Raw genomic sequence first — 21,548 nt, forward strand, 5'->3', positions numbered from 1 at the left:
AACAGAATGAGGCGGAGAAGTGTGTGTGTGTGTGTGTGTGTGTGTGTGTGTGTGTGTGTGAGATTAAAATAGCCCAATTGCTTTTACAATAAATAAACATTGAATGTGTTTAATTGAATAGTAAAGGGGTGTAACGTTAGTGGCAGGTTGTGTGTGAGAGAGAATAAATAAGACAGCCCAATATTTAAAAAAAAATTGTTACTCTTTTCCCCCGCATATTTAGCATATTTCGCAACTTTCCGCATATTTCGCAACTTCCCGCAATTTCACCGCATAAAATCACATAAAAACCCTGCATGTTTAATCGCATAATCAAGGATTTTAGCCCGCGTTTTTCTGGAGGGTTCAATTAGGGTATGTGTGTGTGCGTGCGTGTGTGTGCTTGTGTGTGTGCGTGCATGCGTGTGTGTGTGTGCGTGCGTGTGTGTGTGTGTTGGCCTCTCAGTAATATGATGCTATGTGTTCAGATCACAGCCATGTCCACAGAAGCTGATGAAAAAAATCCATATTAAGGATTACGTTTTACTGTCTTTGTCTGACACACACACACACACACACACAGTTTTACATCACTTTAGGTAAACATCTCCTCAAAAGTTAGCATTACATAACTCTTCAGGAACATATTTAAAACATGACATTTCAGAAAACTTGTAATGTAAAAGATAACTGTGTTAATGTCCGTAATGAAGTGGGGGGGGGGGGGGGGGTTCATGGCGATATCTGTTAGTTTATTGTTTCACCTATTCCTCTGTAGTGTGTACCACATGTCTGAGTTTTACAATCCACCTCTCTCCTCCTCAGAAGTCTCCACTTCAGTGTCCCTTACTGTGCATCCTTCCTCTGCATATTGTGAGGCTTCTTACACACACAGACTGCCTATCATTTAAAAGCTTAAAATATAATGTACCTGTCACATCCTGATGATGGCGATGGCAAATACTCTACCGATGCAATAGGGAACGTTCTGAATGCCTCATAACAGCCTTCATAAAGGTCTAATTTGCATCAGAAGTCCTTTATTTGTCCCGCATCGTGGTAAAGTTCACGAACAGCAGAAAAAATAAAAGAATGGCTAAGTATGCACACGTTTTTAATAACACAATATGTCAAAAACAAAATAACAGACATGTACGCCATGTTAATAAAAGTAGCAGTTGCACAAAGTATTATATATTTTTAGAGGAGGATAAAAACCTCTTTATTGGTCACAAATACATTTAAAAAGCACACACAGTGAAATGTGGTCTCTGCTTTTAACCCATCCTAGTATAGCTATTGAGTGGGCCCTCTCCCAGCAGTAGCAGTCCCCACTCCATTTTTAGATCTGTGCGGGGACTTGAACCAACAACCCTACGGCAGTTATTGCACATCAGAAGTCTGGTAGCTCGGTGTACAAATGTAATAAGACATTTTTACTTCCGCATAAAAAAAAAGCCTCCCCATGTGACCTCCCGCGTGTGACGTCACATGGGGGAGAGCGGCCGGTCTAACGTAGTAATAAACATGGATCACAATGCTAGTTTTTAAACAGAAGAGGTTGAAAATAAATATTCGAATGCATATGACGGACCACAACCATATAATTATGAGCCTACTAGGCCAGGACCACGAGACCAGGAGCAGCCAAGAATTAGAAGAAATAACGGCCATCGGTGAGAAATGGAGCTGTGGTGTGAGGAGAACCAGTGGAGAACAGGGCAGCTGTCTTGGTGAGTGACCGGCGTTAGCTACAGTTAATGTTAGCTAACGTCGGTCACATCACATAAAGTTAGCTATCATATATCAGGCTATAACTAAAGTAGCATTGATAATATAGTAACGTTACTGGCAAGACTGTTGATACTGATCCATAACAGAAACTAATGCGCAAGTATCAGCCGTATCTCGCGGGGAAGGTGCACAGCTGATTGCAGCAGGTGAGTGGAGGTTGAGCCGGGAGCCAGGAGTGACAGCCACCACGCCCATACAAACAACACAGACAGGGGGAAACAAACAAACACACAGCAGACGGCTGGAGGAGTACAGCCACCACAGCTTTACCTAATGCAACTCCACACTATGTTATTCGGTGCTGTGTACCGGAGGGGAGAGAGAGAGGAGCGAAGGGGGGGAGAGAGATGTAATACGGTTTCCTGATAAGCGTTTTGTTTGATAGGCTTCAGCTGTGGAGAGTATGTGCTGCAGGGAGGTCGATGCACCTCGCACCCAGGAACGAAAGCTAGCTCCGGTCCTTTTCCTGTTGGGGAAACTGTGGACTCGATGTCCTTGACCTGCACAAACTCCAGCTCACCATGATTACAAAATGTAAAATTACCGAAAAAATACCAGCTCCCTAAATCACAACCGCTCAAACCAACTACAAACTACTACCGTGGATTGGGCAGAGAAGGAATCCGAGAAAGTTGCTCCCCCATGTGACGTAATATGATGCGTTTGACGTTAAGAAAAAAGCAGTTTTTAGTAGCAGAGCTCAAAACGGCTCCTTTCCCTCTGAATTCCTGCCCATATGTCTTGTAAAACATATCAAATCCTGCTTTCACTTTTTTTAATTGTAATTTTCAGTCAAAGTTAAGCATAAATCTAGTAAAAAAAACAAAAAACCTGCAAGTTGCTCTTTAAAGGTGGGGTAGGTAATGTTCGAGAAACCAGCTCGCTTTTAGTCAAAGCACTTAAGATATTCATTGCTGTCGGGATGTTAAGAGCATTCCATGGAATATAACAAAAAGTGTATCTCGAGCCGGTTTCTCAAACTTACCTACCGCACCTTAAAGTATTTTATGTATGTTGCGCAACAATGTTAATCCAGTCAGACAGATTTTTCTCATGTGTGAACTGTCTCAAGACTTATTTGTTGTCCTCTCCATCAGCTTCTGTTACCATGTGTTCAGCTGAGCTGCTGATTGGAGGCTCTGCCTCTGTTATCCTCAGTTTGAATGTCATTAAGCTGTGAGGACTGATGACCAACACACTTATGTCTTTTGAAATAACCATGCCATTTAAATATTTTGTCACAAACATAGCAGCTGTATATTTCCTCTCCTGTGTGGACTCTCATGTGTGTCTTTAAACCTCTACTCTGTGAAAAAGCTTTCTTACAGACTGAGCATCTGTATGGTTTCTCTCATGTGTGGATTCTCATGTGTTTTTTTAAACTTTGACTCAATGTAAAAGATTTGGTACAAACCAAGCAGCTAAAGGGTTTCTCTCCTGTGTGTATTCTCATGTGTTTCTTCAAACTTTGACTAACTGCAAAATATTTGGTACAAAATGAGCAGCTAAAGGGTTTATCTCCTGTGTGGATTTTCGTGTGATCCTTTAAACTTCCACTCTGTGAAAAAGATTTCTTACAGACTGAGCATCTGTATGGTTTCTCTCCTGTGTGGATTCTCTCGTGTTTTTTTAAACTTTGACTAAATGCAAAAGATTTGGTACAAAATGAGCAGCTAAAGGGTTTATCTCCTGTGTGGATTCTATTGTGTTCCTTTAAACTTCCACTCTGTGAAAAAGATTTCTTACAGACTGAGCATTTGTATGGTTTCTCTCCTGTGTGGATTCTCATGTGTTTTTTTAAAGTTTGACTCAATGCAAAAGATTTGGTACAAACTGAGCAGATAAAGGGTTTCTCTCCTGTGTGGATTTTCATGTGTCGATTTATATCTCTTTTATATGTAAAATATTTCGTACACACAGAGCAGCCAAATTGTTTGTTTACAGCACTACGGCTTGAATCACTGACAGATTCTTGTCTATTTTTCAGTGATTTTGAGCCTGATGCAGGTTCTCTGGTCTCCTTCCAATCAGCACTGTGTTCAGTGTCAGGTTCAGAAAAGTCTCCACCGTCAGGTTCAGAAGAGTCTCCAGTGTTGTCCTCAGTCTTTGGTTGTAAACTGCTCTCTGGATCTGAGTTCCCAGCTGGTTCTGGTCCTCGACAGTCATCTCCATCAGCTCCTGTTTCCATGTGTTCAGTTTGTCTTTGATGAGGCTGTGAGGACTGAGGTTTCTCTTCATCATCTTCAATCTTCACAGGGTCAGGAGTGAAAGTGGACTTGGTGATATCAGCCTCCTCCAGCTCCTGAAGCTGCTCTCCCTCCTGACTGATCCTTATTTCCTCCTGTTCCTGCTTAATGTGTGGGGGGGGCTCTGGGTCCTCCTGGTCCAGACTGGTGCTCCACTCCTGCTGATCAGGGAGAACCTCTTCTTTATCCACCACCAGCAGCTGGACATCTGCAGGAAACAGGAAACACAGTCAGAAAAAACTGCTAAGTGTAAGCATTTAAAAAAAATCTGATCACCATTAAAATGGGAGATATTTTGCAGCCCTAATTAAAGCCTTTGTTTTTATACTTTCATATTATCTTTCTTAGTCCCAACTATTGTGTATTTGTGTTGGCTCAATTCACCTCATGTAGCCCAGCCCCTTTCCACTTCCAGTTCAGCACTAGCTGCAATGTAAACAAGAATTGTATTTGGCATCGTTCACAGATACACTACACCTATGGAATGAAAATAATCTGATACAAATGAAAATCTTGCATTCAAACCTTATTTAAGTGAAAGGATGCAAGTATTAACAGAAAAATGTACAGCACCTTCTTATGTAAAAGTAATGATACAACAATAAAATTGTCGCGGGGGCAAAACACAACATCTTGCAAGAAACAGCGTCTGAGGGCTTCTTAACATTTTAAAGGTCCCATGTCATGCTTTTCCGGTTATTACCCGTCCCCTTGTGTGTTATGTAGCTTTTTATGCATGCGAACGGTCTGCAGTCACAAACCCTCAAAGTACACCCTGTAGCGAGTAAAACTCTAACACAGAGAAGGCCCGTCTATGCTGCCCCAGAACGCCTCGTTGGAGATTTCTCTTTTTCTTCCTGGTACCAAGTGACGTAACGACGACCCAAACGAACCCATTGGTCCAAATTGACCAATCCGCAAACTTTTTTTTTTACACACACACACACACACACACACACACACACACACACACACACACACACACACACACAAAACAAGAAGCTGACCTGGAAGCAATGAAAGCCAATATCAGAGCTAAAACGGAAAAGCTTGAGCTTCAAACTGATATTGATGCTGCAACAGCTAAAATTAAAACATTGGAAGCTTCTGAGGATGATGACTCTGATCCTGACCCTCTTGTGGGGGAGGAGCAATATGACAAAGCTCTCGGACAGAAAGCAATGACTTTATTCAAGTAATGCAGCGACAGAACGAAATCACTGAAATGCTGATGAAGGAGCAACGCTTAACATTACTCCCATCCAGAGAAATACCCATCTTTAAAAAGGAGATCCATTACAGTACCTTTCACTCATCAGAATGTTCGAACATACAATAGAAGATAAAACTGACAATTACAAAGACTGGCTGTTCTTTCCAGAGCAGTATACAGAAGGCCAGGCTAAAGACTTGGTAACAAGTTGCCAATACATGGATTCTAAAAAGGGCTTTTTGGAAGCAAAAGACTGCTCCAAGAGAACTATGGACATCAACTCTTAATCGCAGCAGCTTGTTTGGACAGAATGTTGAGCTGGAATGCCATCAAGAGTGAAGATAGAAAAGCACTGCATTCTTATGCTATCTTTCTTCGTGGATGTTGCAACACAATGGAATAGTTTTTGGATGAAATGAATAGCACATCAAACATGAGAAATGTGATCATGAAACTCCCATTTAAACTTAGGGAGCAGTGGAGAACAACTGCATATGCATATTATCAACACAATAAGACAAGAGCAACGTTTCCAATATTGGTCGACTTCATTGAAAAGCATGCACGCATTGCATCAGACCCCATGTTTGGACACATACAGGATGTCATGCCAAAAAGGGATATTAAAAGTGTACAAATCACCCAGCAATAAGCCTGCTCATGGTTATAAGGGAAGTAGTTTTGTTACTGTGACAAGCCCAAGAATCAGTGAGGAGCAAAAACCTTTCCAAAACATCAAACCAGACCATAAAGGCATTACTCTTCAGAGGCGCTGTGTATTTTGTACACCCCTGAAACATGTAACATGAACAAAACATTTCACAATGAAAAGATTGACTGCTTAAAAGCACAAGCAATTTGCTTTGGCTGTCTAACGAAAGGACATCTAAGCAAAGACTGTCAGAAAATAATGAAAAGTGAAGTTTGTTCAATGAGACATCCAACAATAATGCACATCTAAAAGAAAATGATTGAACAAAAAGACAACTGATAAATACAGCCAAGCAGCTTCTGTAAGCAGCAGAGGTGTGGACTCGAGTCACATGACCTGGACTCGAGTCGAGTCAGACTCGAGTCACCAAATTGATGACTTTGGACTCGACTTGACAAAATCACAAAACACTTGCGACTCGACTTGGATTTGAACACCAATGACTTGGGACTTGGCTTGGACTTGAGCCCTCTGACTTGGGATGACTTGATACTTTAATTCAGGGGTCTGCAACATGCCTATCGCAAGCTGCCGGTAGAAGAGCAGACTCTCGTCGGGGAGAGCAGAATCTTCAGCCGGTCCTACTCTTGCTGCTGAAAATCCATGCAGGGAGGGGTCATCGTCATTTGATTCTTCCGGGTACGGGTCCATTTAGTTCCGGGTACGTGGTTTCGTAAGCACGTACCCGGAACTAAATGGGCCAATCTGTGGAGCCGTTACGTTACATCCGCGGAGCCGTTACGTTAAGCCCCCGCTGATTGGTCCAAATTGACCAATCCACACACACACTCAGTGCAGGCAGCCCTGCTGATTTCTGCTCCCTGCTGCAGGCTGATAACAGACAGTTGGGATCGCGCGAAATTCTCTCTGCAGACCCATTCTCACAGCGTTTATCAACCTATAAACCTTTTTCTTACTCAATATCAAGCCACACTTCTTGTTTTTATTTTGGCTGTGACTTTGTGTGTGTTCAGGTTGAGTTTGGCTGTGTATCCCTAAACAAGGAAATCACGGAGGGGAGGGGGGGGGGGGGGGGGGGCGGGGGGGGAGCTGAAGCGAGCCGTTTAGTGGAGAAAGTGAATACTGCTGAATACACATACTTTACAGAGATGCTGTATGCGAAACCAATGTGAGTTTGGAAAATTGCACAGTATTTTTCTATTTTAGTATACCTCAACAACGGAATTATGATCAGTGGAAATGGCCATGACACCGCTCCTTTAAATGCTGAGTGTCAGAAAAAGTCAAGAAATTAGCGAAAACCGAAAAAAATAAGCAGCGTCTGGCAATGATTTTGCAGAAAGCAAAACTGAGAGCAGCATTTCTAAAAATAACCTTCAGGGCAGGGTTTTTATTTTGGTAACCACTCAGGATTATTGCCAGAGGTGGGAGAAGTTCAGATCTTGTTCTTGAGTACCTGAGTACAAGTAGGAATACTTGATTACAATAAAAAGTCTGTAAGTAAAAGTAGAAAAGTACAAAATATACATAACTTGTTAAGCCCTGAGCCTGTTTTTCAGATCTCAGGCTCGAAAATGACATTCCCAGAACAAATGGCCATATCTTTATTTATAAAAAGGGGTAAATTAATAATCTTTTTTCTCAAAGCAATGATAAACCTGTGAGTTGGATGTCGAAGTTTCAGAATCAATATAGATGTTTTTATTTTAAAAGTAAATTCAGATTGAACACAGTAAAACAGTAACAGTGTCCGTAAAAAAAAAAGAAGATTACTTGTAGTGAAAACCACCCTTGAATGATGGGTTAGTAGACTAAAAGCTTTAGGAATCCAAAGTACAACATATAATAAGTACCGTGTATCAAGATTGATGCAAAACAAGTGAAATTTGACCTTTTTTAGAGAGATTTAGCAAAAGAAAACCACTTCATTTATGATTTGGGTGGATTTGACCTATCTCTGGCCCCCCTTTGTCTATTTTGATGATTGACATCTCTTTTTAACCGCTAGAGCCAATGGAATCGAGGGGGAAGTTCCACATACACACACACACTTACCAAGTAATGAGTGAGAGTGACGCGTAGCCAAAACCGGAAGCTGCGGTAACTCTGGTGGCTACCATTAGCAGCTAATTTTTATTCTCCGATTTTTACATAAAAATGGAATGATGGATTATTAACATTTTTGACAGCCACGTTTAACCTATGGAATAATCCTCAGCAGCGTTTCTATCGTTTTAATGCCATTGAACACGACTTTTGATCAAAATAACAGCTAAGGTGAGACGATCTTCCGTGTTTGCTCCGTAATGCTACGTGTTGTGATGTGTGTGTTTGCTTCCCTTGTCGCTCAGTGATGATACTAATCAGTGTGCGAAAAAGTACACGTCCCACCGTCCGGGACGTGTTATTTACAATATCGGACAAGTAGATATTTCAATTGACTTGTCCGGCGGACAAGTGACGTTTTTCGCCCTGATTTATTGATAAATTCAGTTTACAAAAGGCAGAACTCATTCGCAAATTGTCAGTGTCCGCCATTGTTCGTTTAGAAATGTTAGTTTCGGTTCTGCTTGTCGATTCCTAAGGAAATGCATCTCGCCGCTTTCTGTACAGACGGGGGCGGGGCGGGGCAGCGCTGGAAGTGTAGCACAGTGGCAGGGTTGGGAAGCAAAACTCTGTTCCGAGTAGGAACAAATAACAATTGTCCGGTACCGGGATTAATAAGAGTTGTGAGGATAGGAGGCGAGGCCGAGCCCCGCGGACCACAGCTCTCTCTCTATGCTCCGGATCAGCTGTTCGCTGCATGGTGCAGCTCAGCGTCTCTCTCTCTTTCTACACACAGCGGATCCGCTGCCCGTTTAACAGCCTCATCTTTTTCAAACTTTCTTATGTTCTTTCTCTGACACGTAATGAAGGTTATTAAGCGTTTTAGCTCGTGTTGTTAATATTGACCGCCATTTCCTTTATGAAGTGAAGCAGCCTCCCTGTGTCCTCGCGCTGTCCTCACATCCCCGGACCCCCAGACTCGGAGGAGCAAAGGGATGTCAGTGTTGTTTATGAAGCAGGGTATAGAAAGTACATTATTGAAATGAAAATACTATTTATTTACTTTTACAAACAGTGAGCAGCTGGGCAGCTGCAGCATGTAATACACATGCGTAAGGACATGTGTAAGCGTGCAAGCGTCTTTGAGTTGTAGAAAAGCGAATAATTAATTATTACTTATTATTATAAGCTATTATTATTAGCCTATTATCGTTATATTTAAGGCCTAGCGCTTTTCTACATAGGCAGGTATCAGGCAGGTTGCAGTGTAACATCAGAGGAGACTGGGCCAATTGTACATTCTCAAACTGCACCACTTAGAACTAACTAAACAATGCAGAGATTATTTTTATATAATTGTATTCAATAACCATAAGAAATTAAACAGTATGAAGTGATTTGTAAATAGGAATACAGATTTGACTTAATGTTTTCATAAATATATTTTTCTCCCACTTTATCATGGGACTTATTTTTACCCTCTCAAAGAACCGAAAATAACCAGAATCGAAAAGCAGAACCGGAATTGTTCGAATCCAAACGATACCCAACCCTATGTGTGAAAATGTAAAATACGATCGCGAAGAAGAAGATTCCAGTGGCCCCAATTTTTGTCCATTCTGGACAAGTGAAAAATGTATTCGGACAAGTAAATTGCCAAACTCACTTGTCCATGGACAAGTACTCTCTAAAAACTTTTTCTCACACTGCTAATACCTATATAATATGTGGAATCTCAGCTTTAAATCGGATATCGTGTAAGTACGGTTACGATAAGTAATAAGGGTATCTTTACCTTGAGTTCTGTGCCATGCTCGTTAGTATTTTTTCGCTCAGGGGTCATTTAGACGCTTCTTATGAGACTTGTGTTTTGTTTCGGTAAAAATGGTTCATACCGTCAGTTAGCTGAGTTTCTTCCCGTTAATCTGGTATGACATATTAATAGGTTTTTAAATATTAAGAAGCCCTGTGAAACAGTTTTGTGAAAAAACTACCCGCCAGACCCGGCTTAGGGTCCTCTCTGTCTTAACGCTAGAACCGGGAAAGATGGCACAGTGTGGACGGTCATGGAGCCTTGCGGAGGCGCAGGGAGACGGCAGATACAGAACATCCTCACGGACTCTGCTGGCCCCACACCACACGCACGTCACAACATTACTGACAAACTCAAAGCATTTATGTGTCTGTGTGATAATGTAATGTTGGAGGAAATCCGTGATTGCACAATTGCTGAAGCGCGGAGAGACAGAGCCACCTGGGATGTCTCTATTATGGACCTGAAGGCCTTTATTGCGCTTCTCTATGTGAGAGGTGCATATTGTGGGAAGAACATTGAGATGGAGAGTTTCTGGTCCGAGCAGTGGGGCAACGCTTTCTTCAACGCAACACTGTCGAGGAACAGGTTTCGGGAAATCATGCGCTACCTGCGCTTTGATAAAAAGGAGACCCGCCGGTGCCGGTTGACCACCGACAAGTTTACACACGTGAGAAAGGTGTGGGATCGTTTTGTCGAAAATTCAATCGCGTCCTACAGGCCAGGGTCCGACATCACTGTGGATGAACAGCTATTCCCGACCAAATCAAGATGTCCATTCACACAGTACATGCCCAACAAGCCGGACAAATTTGGCATCAAGTTTTGGCTGGCAGCTGACGTTGACAGCAAATACATGCTGAATGGCTTCCCTTACCTGGGAAAAGATGCCAGCAGGCCAGCAACACAACGACTAGGAGAGAACGTGGTGCTGAGGCTGGTGGAGCACTTTATTGGTAAGGGAAGAAATATAACCACAGACAATTTCTTTACCTCCCTCCCTCTCGCCAAAGCGCTTCTCGCGAAAAATACCAGCCTAGTGGGAACCATCAAGCGCAACAAGCGGGAGCTCCCACCCACTGTGCAAGGGAGATCTGAGCTGTTCAGCACCAAGGTGCTGAAGAGCGACAAAATGGTGCTCTCAGTCTACCAGTGCAAGCCGAGGAGAAACGTGACAATACTCAGCACGCAACACCAGCATGTGGCCATCTCCACAGAAAGAAAGAAAAAGCCAGAGACTGTGGAAAACTACAACCACTCAAAAGTGGGGGTTGACGTGCTCGATCAAATGGCTCGCCAATATTCGGTGAAAGGTAGGCTATTATTATTGTTATTATTATTATTATTATTATTTTAGGCCTATAGAAAACACTGCATTGGTCAATCGTTTTTACTAAATCCTATGTTTCCCTCAGGTGGCACGCGTAGATGGCCCGTTGCTGTCTTTTATAATTTGCTGGATCTCGCTGCCATCAATGCCTGGGTGCTGTACAGGAGCTGCATGAGCCAGGAGAACATACCGAGAAGGGACTTCATGCTCCATCTGGCACACGAGCTGCGCGCTGAGTGGATGGCATCAAAAGCGCCACCACTTGCGGACCTGCCCTTCAGCGGTGCTGGTGCAGAAGAGCGCAGGAGAATGACCTGCATGGTGAAGGCGCACTGCATGCAGAATAAAACGTTCTGCAAATGTGTCAAGTGTGGGGATGCTGTGTGTGGCAAATGCACATCCAAGATGCTCAGTGTTTGCAACAATTGTGTTTGAGTGTTTGTGAAGCGTTGTGACCGATGTGTTCGTTCTTATGTTCTTCTTCTCTGATATTTTTTGTTATTTGTATACGTTCTGTATTATCTGTTGTTCAATTATATAACAAATACATTATTATATTAATTTATATTATTGTCATGTTGTTGTTTTTTTATGAGTATAAGGCTATCAGAAGATATGAAGCATTTTTACCTTTACGAAACACAAGCCTAACATCAAGCGTTTATTAGCGAGAGTGGGTAATATTTCTACCATAGAATATGCAGCAATCCTCGCGCTGTTGATTTCGCGCGTAAACATAAACATGACGTGTTGCTATAGCAACGCCTTTTGTCTACTGCTGTTCCTATAGATAGAGAGAGATAGATAGATAGATGGATAGATATATAGATAGATAGAGAGATAGACAGATAGATAGTTATAGATAGATAGAAACAGAGATAGAGATATATACCTAAACAAAACACAAGTCTAACACCAAGCATTTAAATCAGCACTGTAGCGATATTTTATACTTCATGCTACCTGTATAAACTATATAATATGAAAAGCTGCAAGTCCACAGATTATATTGGTATACATATCATCCCTGTGCGATCAAAAGTCACTGTTCTGTATGGTACATTGTACCTTGGAAATCAATAGCGGGTAAACTTTACCCGTTGGCGGTTTTAGGTATACAGCGACCTCTGGCGGTTCTAGTGTTAATCGCTGCACATTATCTCTCACATATGATTATATCGTCATTATTCATTTGTTTTAAAGCAGGAGGAGCAAACGCTTGCCTCGGGGAGGGAGAAAAAGAGCCACAGCGGAGAATAAACAGAAGGGCAACCATGGCAACCATGCAAGGGAAGTCTTATTAGCTGCTTTTGTGGCAGATTACAGCGCCACTTACAGGCCTGGCATATGTACTACAGCGTCTCCAGCACTTTCGAGCGGCAATGGCTGGCCGTGGCCCAACCTCTCATTCCCCTGATAGGTGGAGAATTGACCCCTAAGAGGAGCACCATATCTGTGACGTAGAAAATAATTCAAATCTGGATCAGTCTGTATCAGATCCATTGCAGCCCCGTTTTTAGAGATTTGGGTATAGAGGAAAAGAGAGAGGGTTGTATTTTCTGAGATTTGGTTTGTTCCCTGACACACCGGGGACACATATTTATGTATAAAAGACGTACAAGAGTGCATTTTGCATGTTAGGTCTCCTTTAAGTTGCACGTGCATTGGTGTGATTACGGAGCCAGAAAGCGATGCACGTTTACTCACGTGCGCGGTGCGCCGTGTGTTTGTTTTTAAAAAATGGCGAAGCAAATGAAGTTGTTTCACTGTGGGGTAAAAAGTTCGGCCAACACCTCAACTTCTCAAACGAATGTTCAAAGTGATTGAACTGATAAAGCGCAAGGTGAACCCGAACGACAGCAAAGAGGAAATATGTAAAGTATTGGGAGGCGAAATATGTACATTCTGCTCCGTTGTCCATTCACTTCCAGTAAAAGTTCCTTCAAAATAAGAGTCCTGATACTACCAAAATAAAAGTGCTAAAGAAACTTTACCATAGGAAAATATTGGCATAAAAATATAATCACTTCTATAAAAAGGTAACACATTTTAAATATAGTTACACATATTAAAAGGTCATTTATAGCATTCATAATTAATATCTAATTCTTAACTGAATGGTTTTCATTTATTTAACATTAGAAATGTATTAGTCTGGCCAATCCAAGACTTCAATGCTGAAGGGCCAATGGATCTATGGTGGGGGTCAGCACAAAGGTCAAGACAACCCACATTTGAAAGGGAGACAACGGATGACGAAACTAGCGACTTGCTCAATTCATTTGTGGATCTGTGAAGAACATGACAGCAGCTGCATTACTGGTATTTAGTATACCAGCAATTGAGGGCGGACAAGTTTACTACCACTTAATTTTCTAATAATTGCGTTAATTACTTATTGTAAAGCATTTGAACATTCTTTTGTGTCACATGTTCATTATTAAGTTGATGTATAACCGTATAGTAACTTAATTATTTAAAATATAAGGTGTCTAAAAATGGCAACCGTATTTTCAGTTTTGGCAACCAAAAGCTGATACCTGGTTGCCAGCCTGGCAACCACTTTTAAAAGTTAGCGTTGAGCCCTGCAGAGAGATGGTAAATCAGCCCAAATGACCCCATTTTTTATTTGTTTTGCTAAACCTCTCTAAAAAAGGTCAAATGTCACTTGTTTTGCATCAATCTTGATACAGGGTACTTATCATATGTTACAATTTGGATTCCTAAAATGTACCCCTTTTAGAAGTGAAGATATAGGCATTTGTTCTGGGAATGTCATTTTCGGGCCTGATACCTGAAAAACAGGCTCAGGGCTTAACAGGTTAACAGCAAGGGGTGTTATGGCGCATTTCCATTGCAGGGCCTCGCTCGGCTTAGTAAGGTATAGTTAGGCCTTATTAGGTCTTGTTAGGACAGGCTCACTTTATGCTGCATTTCCATTACAGTTTAGTAGCTGGGGCAGTAACTATAGTAACGCAGTGTAGGCGGAGCAGTGACGTCATCTTCTATGCGAACCACAGAAAAACAACATCAGCCGTTAGCTGTTAGAACTCAAGCTCACAGCTCCTCATATCTGTTCAGAAGCTAGACAAAGGTTAAGCAAGTACAAACCACAGACTGTCTGTGTCATGGTGAATACAGTCGCTGGTTTATTTATGTCTGTAGGCCGTTGTTGTGAGTGTGGACGGTCGGAGCATATACAACGTTAGCTTAGCCAATCTCCATTTAGAAAACATGAATGAATTTTAAAAGGTTTTTTACCTGCCGTCTGTCTGCAGACTTGTCAAAGCATTAATTCATGGTTTTTACTAACCGGTATCAGTATGTTTTTACTCCGGCATCATTTTGAAACGAGTATTACAATTAAATCACGGTAAAATATGTTCATTTTGTTGTAGTTGTAGCCCCCTTGCCAGCGATTCTCTCTTTCTAGTTTAGCATACTCAGCCCGACACAGCCTGGTTGTTGGCCCGCTAAGAACCTCGCTAGCCGGTACTACGCCAAGTGGAAACGCAACCAGAAACGGGCCGCGTGCTTAAACCGCGTTGTAGTGGAAATGCGCCATTATAGTCTGTGTTTTTGTGTGTGTGTGTGTGGGGGGGGTCTACTAGGGACAGTGCTGGTTGTATAGTCTGACCGCTGCAGGAAGGAAGGACCTGCGGTATCTCTCTGTGAGACAGTGGGGGTGCAGCAGTAGCCTGTCGCTGAAGGAGCTGCACAGTGAGGACAGGGTGTCCTGGAGGGGCTGGTCTTCCTTTGGCTGGCCTTCCCCAGTAGGCCACACCATAGAAAATGGCTGATGCCACAACAGAGTCATAAGATGGCTGAAAGAGTGCCCCCTGCACCCCGAAAGACCTAATTCTCCTCAGCAGAAAGAGTCTGCTCTGTCCCTTCTTATACAGAGCAGCAGAATGAATTAACTCAGAGGCTAACTTGTTTTCTATAACAAATAGGGATGGGTACCGAGCCCCTGTATTCAACGGGCCCCGGGGCTGAATTATTAAAGACCGTGGTACCGTTAAGCTCCGACGTTATCGGTCTTTTTATCGGTATTGGAGACATTTAAAAAATATATGTCATATGTATTATGCTACACAAACATTATATTGCAGTTTTAGTTTCGCCAACTCCGTTTCCAATATGCAATAAGACTACAAAATGTGTCTATATGTATTTTCAATCTTTCCAATCCAGACGAGATCTCTCTCTCCCCTGTCTGTGTGTGAGGGGGCGGGGCAGTTTATACACACGCAGCTGCTACATGTATGCAACACACACACAAGGCGGAGATGGCGGAGAGAACCAAGCACTCCAAGGTGTGGTTAAACTTTACCCGTCTTGAGGTGGACAATGCTCGTTACCAAAAGTGCAATAAGAGTTTAGCATTTAAGGACGGTAACATGAGCAATTTATCTAAACATCTTGTAAAAGTGCACTTCATTCAGACGGAGAAATGCACCGTTTTCGACTGTCTTTCTGGTAGCTCTGTAGCCCCATCCACGAGTAACGTTTCCACGTCAGGTATGTTATGTATACCTTAATCTTCCTCTTGAACCGTTAGGCCTTTTGCAGCATACCTGTATGCCCCACCTGGGTTGCTCTGTAAAACTGTATGTTTGCAGTAAATACTTGTTTCTTAGAGTTCTGTAAGTTCACATTATTTACAATTTGTTTAGTTCATTACCTTTTTTCTCAAAGGAACCGATAAGAGTATCGTTAAAGGACCGGATCGATAAGCGGTATAGATAAAAGTAGTAGTACCGTTAAAACCTTAACGATACCCATCCATAAAAACAAACTAAATAAAACGTTAATGCCCTGGCAGTGGCAAATAGCTTTGGTTTTATATTTGATTACATTAATGTTTTTTTGAGATTTACAAGAAATATTTAAATGCTACTCTGTAAAGCAGTGGTCGCCAACCAGTCGATCGCGATCGACCGGTCGATCGCGAGTGTGGTGCGGGTAGATCGCAGACCGTTAAAAAAAAAAGTAACAAAAGAAAGAAAAATTAAATTAAAATAATGTTTGAAAAATACGTTTTTAGATGTAAACCTATCATCCACCACCCCGTTAGCAGGTGCCACTTGATTAACGTATATTTGAGACACCTCAATAATATAATACATTAACCGTGCTTTACGTGAACCTCATCATGACACAAGAGACAACGGCAGGACTGTAATTTGCCGTGTTCACTGAACGCAACAGAGGCAAGACACCACACCAATCAGAGAGTTGCATGGAAATACACGTGTGCTTGTGTCATTCAAGCTCGGCTCTGTGTGTGTGGCAATAGCGCATTTAGTGTGATAGAGAGAGGGAGAGAGGGACGGAGAGAGGGAGAGAGAGGGACCGGTGCTAGCGGGGACCGTGATGTTAGCATCTGGTTAGCTAGCTGCACTAACTAACTAACGGGCATAAGGAGCTGTTACCACAAAAAGCTGGAGGAGAATCGTCTCCTGTCAGACTGAGGGGCTCAGGTGAGCTAAAGGACTCTCTGAGTGTTTAGAACGGTTTTGTCACAAATTATTCAAAAGATTATTTCCGCGGCACACCTTCATATGATCATTATAGTTATACAAACAATAAGAGAATACATGAAAAACAGGTATGAAATAGCCTACTATACAGTATGTCAGTAAAACAAGAATGCAGTTTAAAAGGGGAGTGATTTGTAAAATATCCATAAAGAAAAAGAAAATCTGTTTACAGTTCTGTTTCATCTGGGTGCTGAGAGAGGTATCCATAGAACTCTTCATGTTGCTCTCAAAGTGCACCAGATTGATGCTTTCAACTTCAATATTTAAAAAAAAAAATCTTCCCGGGGGAGCATCCCCCCGGACCCCCCTAGAGGAGGTGAGGTCCGCCCCCCAATAGCACTTTACCCCTGCCTATATGCCGTGAGCTGATTATGGAGCCTTCATTGTAACAGTAATTCAGATGCAATTAGCCAATATAAAAGGCCTCAAATTGGAAGCATTGCCTGGGCCGTCTTTTCACTCGATTCTGCAATAGGTAGATCTCGCCTTTCACCTAGGCCGAGGTCTGCGATCTTGGGCTTAAAAAGGTTGGTGACCACTGCTGTAAAGGGAATAGGCCTACTACTGTTAAAAATAACCTTATTTTTTTAAAATAAAAGTAAGCAAAACACTACTTTTAAATTCATTATTGAATTGTGTGCATAACAATGCAATTAATGGAAGAAAATCATTTGATTAATCATGATTAAAATGTTTAATCGTTGCCCGGCAATAATAAGCAGTCAGAAGTGTTACCAAATTGTTTAACTTGTTAACAAAAGAGTTTAAAGCAGGGCTGTCCAAACTTTTTTCACCGAGGGCCACATACAGAAAAACATACGAAGGGGGTTCATAGAGGTGAGGTATATATTAGCTGAGGGCTAATTCAAAATGGCCATCGGGCCGCATTTGGCCCCTGGGCTGTATGCTGAACACCCCTGCTTTAAAGTGTTAGTGAAGAGTAAAGGGAACAGACCTTCTCTGTGTATCAGAAGCTGAGGCTGTAAAACAGCGTCCAGTAGTTTCTGGAGTCTCTCGTTCTCCTCTTTGGAAACAGACAGCTCCTCCTCGAGCTCTGCTATCGTTTTTTCAAACAGAGCAAATATCTCTTCAGCAGCAGCAGTGAGTCGCTGCTTCTTCAGCGACAGCAGCTTTTGGACTTTACCCATGTTTATTAGATCACCTTTTCCTGCAAACTCCGTTAAACACACCGTTTCTCTCTCCATCAAACTCTCAATCTGACTAGTGTTGCTAACGTGTTTCCAGCTAGCATGCTAAGCTAGCTCCTATGTCCGAGGTAAACGCTCCAGAAAAAAGAGCCCGCAGTCCATTCAGAGGTTTATCCAGACACACAGATGATGGATCAGTAGTGCTGGAGCTCACACACACTTTATCGGGAACACAGAGAGTGAGAACCGTAGCGACGAGACGCCTCCTCGATCCACGAGAGGAAGAAGAAGAAGCTTTCTTCTTCTTCTTCTCGCGGATCGCAAACAGCTTTTAGTTGCCTACCGCCACCTACTGTACGGTACATGAGATTGTGTTATCATGTCATTCCATCTCTAATAAAACAAAATAACGAAAAATAAAATAAGAAACAATAAAATAAACAAAACAATCATCATTGATGCATTCATGTGTTTATCACATTTAAATGCTCGATTTATTTGTATCGTGCTGATCATTTCTACACACGGTGGTATTACTATTTTTATTTAAGTTAAGTGCTGAATACTTTGTCCTTACGTCGTGAAATGATACTTATATTTGTAAAAGTAACTGAAAAACTTAATATTCTGAAAAATGTATGTTATACTTTAAAATCATAAGTCTTAATCCATGCATTAATGCTCAAATGTTGCCTCTGATAAATAAGAAGCAAGTTTACCTTTATAGACTGCAGGGTAGCTTGTACATTTCCCATAGGGGCCAATAAAGCTCTATAATTATACATGAACAATTATTTGATTATAAGTGTAAAGTAGCAGGGAAAGTAAATATTCAAGTAAATTACCTAAAAATGGTTCAGTAACTGAGTAAATGTACTTAGTTACTATTGTGACGGCCCCAGAGCCTACGGCTTGTTATGGCGCATTTCCACTACACGGCCTCGCTCGGTATGGCTAGGCCTCGTTGCGGCCCGTCCACACAGGAGCTTTAAAAAAAATCTTGAAAATCTTGGAGCTGTGCGTGTCCGAAAGCTTGGGGATTTTTTGCCTGGCTCCTCCAGTTTGTATCCCGGTAAGTTATTAGCGACAGGTCAAAGAACCGAGTGATTTGCTACTGCAATAACTACTAAGGTTTTTTTGAGACTCCCCTGACGGTCACCCGATTTGAACCTTTTTCTATCTATAGCCAATCAGATGTCTCCTCAATTCTAAGCCAATCACATGAGCGCGCCCCGACGAGGGTAGATTTCTTGCGTTCATGACGTAGCGCTTCATGTACGCATTTTGCGCTGTCCGGAGCTGACAGGTCCATGGAGCCTGCCTGCAGGCGCTAATCTCAGGACACCTCCACTCTCAGTACATTGCCTAGATTCGCCTAATCGATCAGTGGCCTGTACTACGAAGCCAGTGCTAGACAGTGAACTGTCAACGGGGGGAGCCTCGCGGGGAAACGGTGGACCTCTGACGCCTGTCAAAGCAACTTCAGATGGCCAGTCCGCCCCTGCCGGTACCGAAGTGGGCCGATCGGAGTGGCCCGACAGGCCCACTTCGGTACGTCCCGATGGCCAGTCCGCCACTGCTTCGGCATACAGTATAAGTGTTGCACGGCCAGATACGGCTCGAGAAGCTGACTCAGATGAATGAGGCGAGTAAACAAAGCTGACAGTCGGCGTGAAACTCGAGCAATTATTTGCATCACGTCCGGTGTGAACGCACCATTATTGCAAATATTGTATAATCATATAATTACAAAATAAAATCGCCACTCTCAGTACAGCGCCACTTTCCGAAAAGGTAATGCACGCAAATACAATATTTTATATTATTATTATTAATAATAATATATACAAACATCTTGTAATTTAATTACACCCGCTATTGATTAATTTTGTCAACATTGGACCTTGATACCGTCTACGTGAAATAATATAATCGAAAACATTAAGCCTCTTTGATTTAATAATCTGAGCTGAAACCTCTCTGCCATCTCATATAATACACACTTTCTTATTTATCTTTGAATAATAATACCGTAAAAATAAAGACGACTATACTACAGTCCGTCGGTCCTGAGATTAGCGCCTGCAGGCAGGCTCCATGGACCTGTTAACTCTGGACAGCGCAAAAAATGCGTACATGAAGTGCTACGTCATGAATGCAAGAAAGCCTACCCTGTGGGGCGCGCTCATGTGATTGGCTGAGAATGAAGGAGACATCTGATTGGCTATAGATAGAAAAAAGTACAAGTAATAATCGGGTGACCGTCAGGGCGGGGAGTCTCAAAAAACCCACACACGAATGCACAGCGATCCATGCACAGAAAGCGGTTTGTGTTTGCAGGTTCAGCGGTTTTAAACGGAAAATAAATATGTGAGGATCAAAAATACATTATGTAAAACTTTGTTCTGTATTTGGATTGTATTTGTATCTACAGTATATGAAACGGAACACATGTGTGTGTGCATTAAAAAACACAAGTGTGAATCCTTTTGCGAATCATGAAATACAAGTTTGAATCCTTCTGTGTGCATGTGTGTATTATGAGACTGTTCTGAGCCCATAGCTGTCTGTCTGCAGACTTGTCAAAGCATTAATTCACGAGTTTTACTAACCGGTATCAGTAGCCTATGTTGTTACTTCGGCATAATTTTGAAACGTGTATTACAATTAAATCACGGTAAAATATGTTCATCTTGTTGTAGTTGTAGCCCCCTTGCCAGCGATTCTCTCTCTCTAGTTTAGCAAACTCAGCCCTGTTTGTTGGCCCGGAAATAACCTCGACTTTATGGGGCCAGAACATCCGGAAATAGCACCCGCTAGCAAGTACTACGATAAGTGGAAACGCAACCAAAAACGTGCCACGCACGGCTCGGCACGCTTAAAGCGAGCTCCACGCTGTAGTGGAAATGCGCCATTAGTGGTGTGCGTGTGTGTTGCAGGTCCTTTGATGGGGTGGAGCTGAGGAGACAATCAGCATAACTGGGGACACCTGGCCGGAGCCCAGGTTCTACTTAATCCCAGCTGCCCGGAGTCACGGGGCCTTCGCCACTCTCTCCAAGACTCCTGTGGGGAGACTCTTGCCGGGATCCTTTCCCCTCGCCCAGCCTCTCATCTTTTCTGTTGTTTTTGCCACAATACATGTGCCGTGGTTTTTGGAAACCCTTGAACGTCTCTCTCTCTATCTCTCTTCCCGTTGTGCCTACGAACCGGTCATAACACTACCAACCACCATTTATTTAGGATATAGACAGCCGTTATGAAATTGTTCAGTAGGTGTCATGAAGTGGACGTGATATCTATTTATAAATGGGGAAGAAGACTAATGGCGCATTTACACTGGAGGCCTCGCTCGGTTTGGTTAGGCCTTATTAGGCCCGGCTCACTTTAATGCTGCGCTCACATTACAGTTCAGGAACTGGGGTAGTTACTATAGTAACGCAGTGTAGGCGGGGCGATCGGCTTTTTGGCGGGCGGAGCGACGCTGCATACAACTGCCGTGACGTCATCTTCAATGAGACACAACTCACAAAATACACAACAACAATGGAGGATGTGGAAGCCATCGTGTCCCTGCTTCTTGGTATGTGTTTTTTCTTCTTAGGTCCACTGAAAGATGCTGCAAGCGTCCCTTAATATATGCGACACTAGGGATTAAGTCGCGCGAGAATTGTGACGATTCTCTCTGACCAATCAGCAGTCGTCATTAGTTTAGCATATTCCGCCTGGTTGTTGGCCCCGCTTGTTGGCCTCGATAGAACCACAA

The 21,548-nt window shown here is 42.5% G+C and overlaps 1 protein-coding gene across 1 annotated transcript; it reads right to left on the reverse strand.

The window, feature by feature from the left end:
- Window positions 1-1,076: 1,076 nt before the first annotated feature.
- On the reverse strand, window positions 1,077-18,073 carry LOC307043338 (uncharacterized protein). Its single transcript, XM_079687718.1, has 2 exons — window positions 17,593-18,073; window positions 1,077-4,227 (listed from the first exon to the last, which is right to left on the reverse strand). The coding sequence occupies exons 1-2, from the start codon at window positions 17,840-17,842 to the stop codon at window positions 3,125-3,127; spliced, it is 1,353 nt and encodes a 450-aa protein (XP_079543844.1). The 5' UTR covers window positions 17,843-18,073; the 3' UTR covers window positions 1,077-3,124.
- Between the last annotated feature and the right edge of the window lie 3,475 nt (window positions 18,074-21,548).

This window comes from Notothenia rossii (genome assembly GCF_949606895.1).
Source record: "Notothenia rossii genome assembly, chromosome: 6".
NCBI lineage: Eukaryota > Metazoa > Chordata > Actinopteri > Perciformes > Nototheniidae > Notothenia > Notothenia rossii.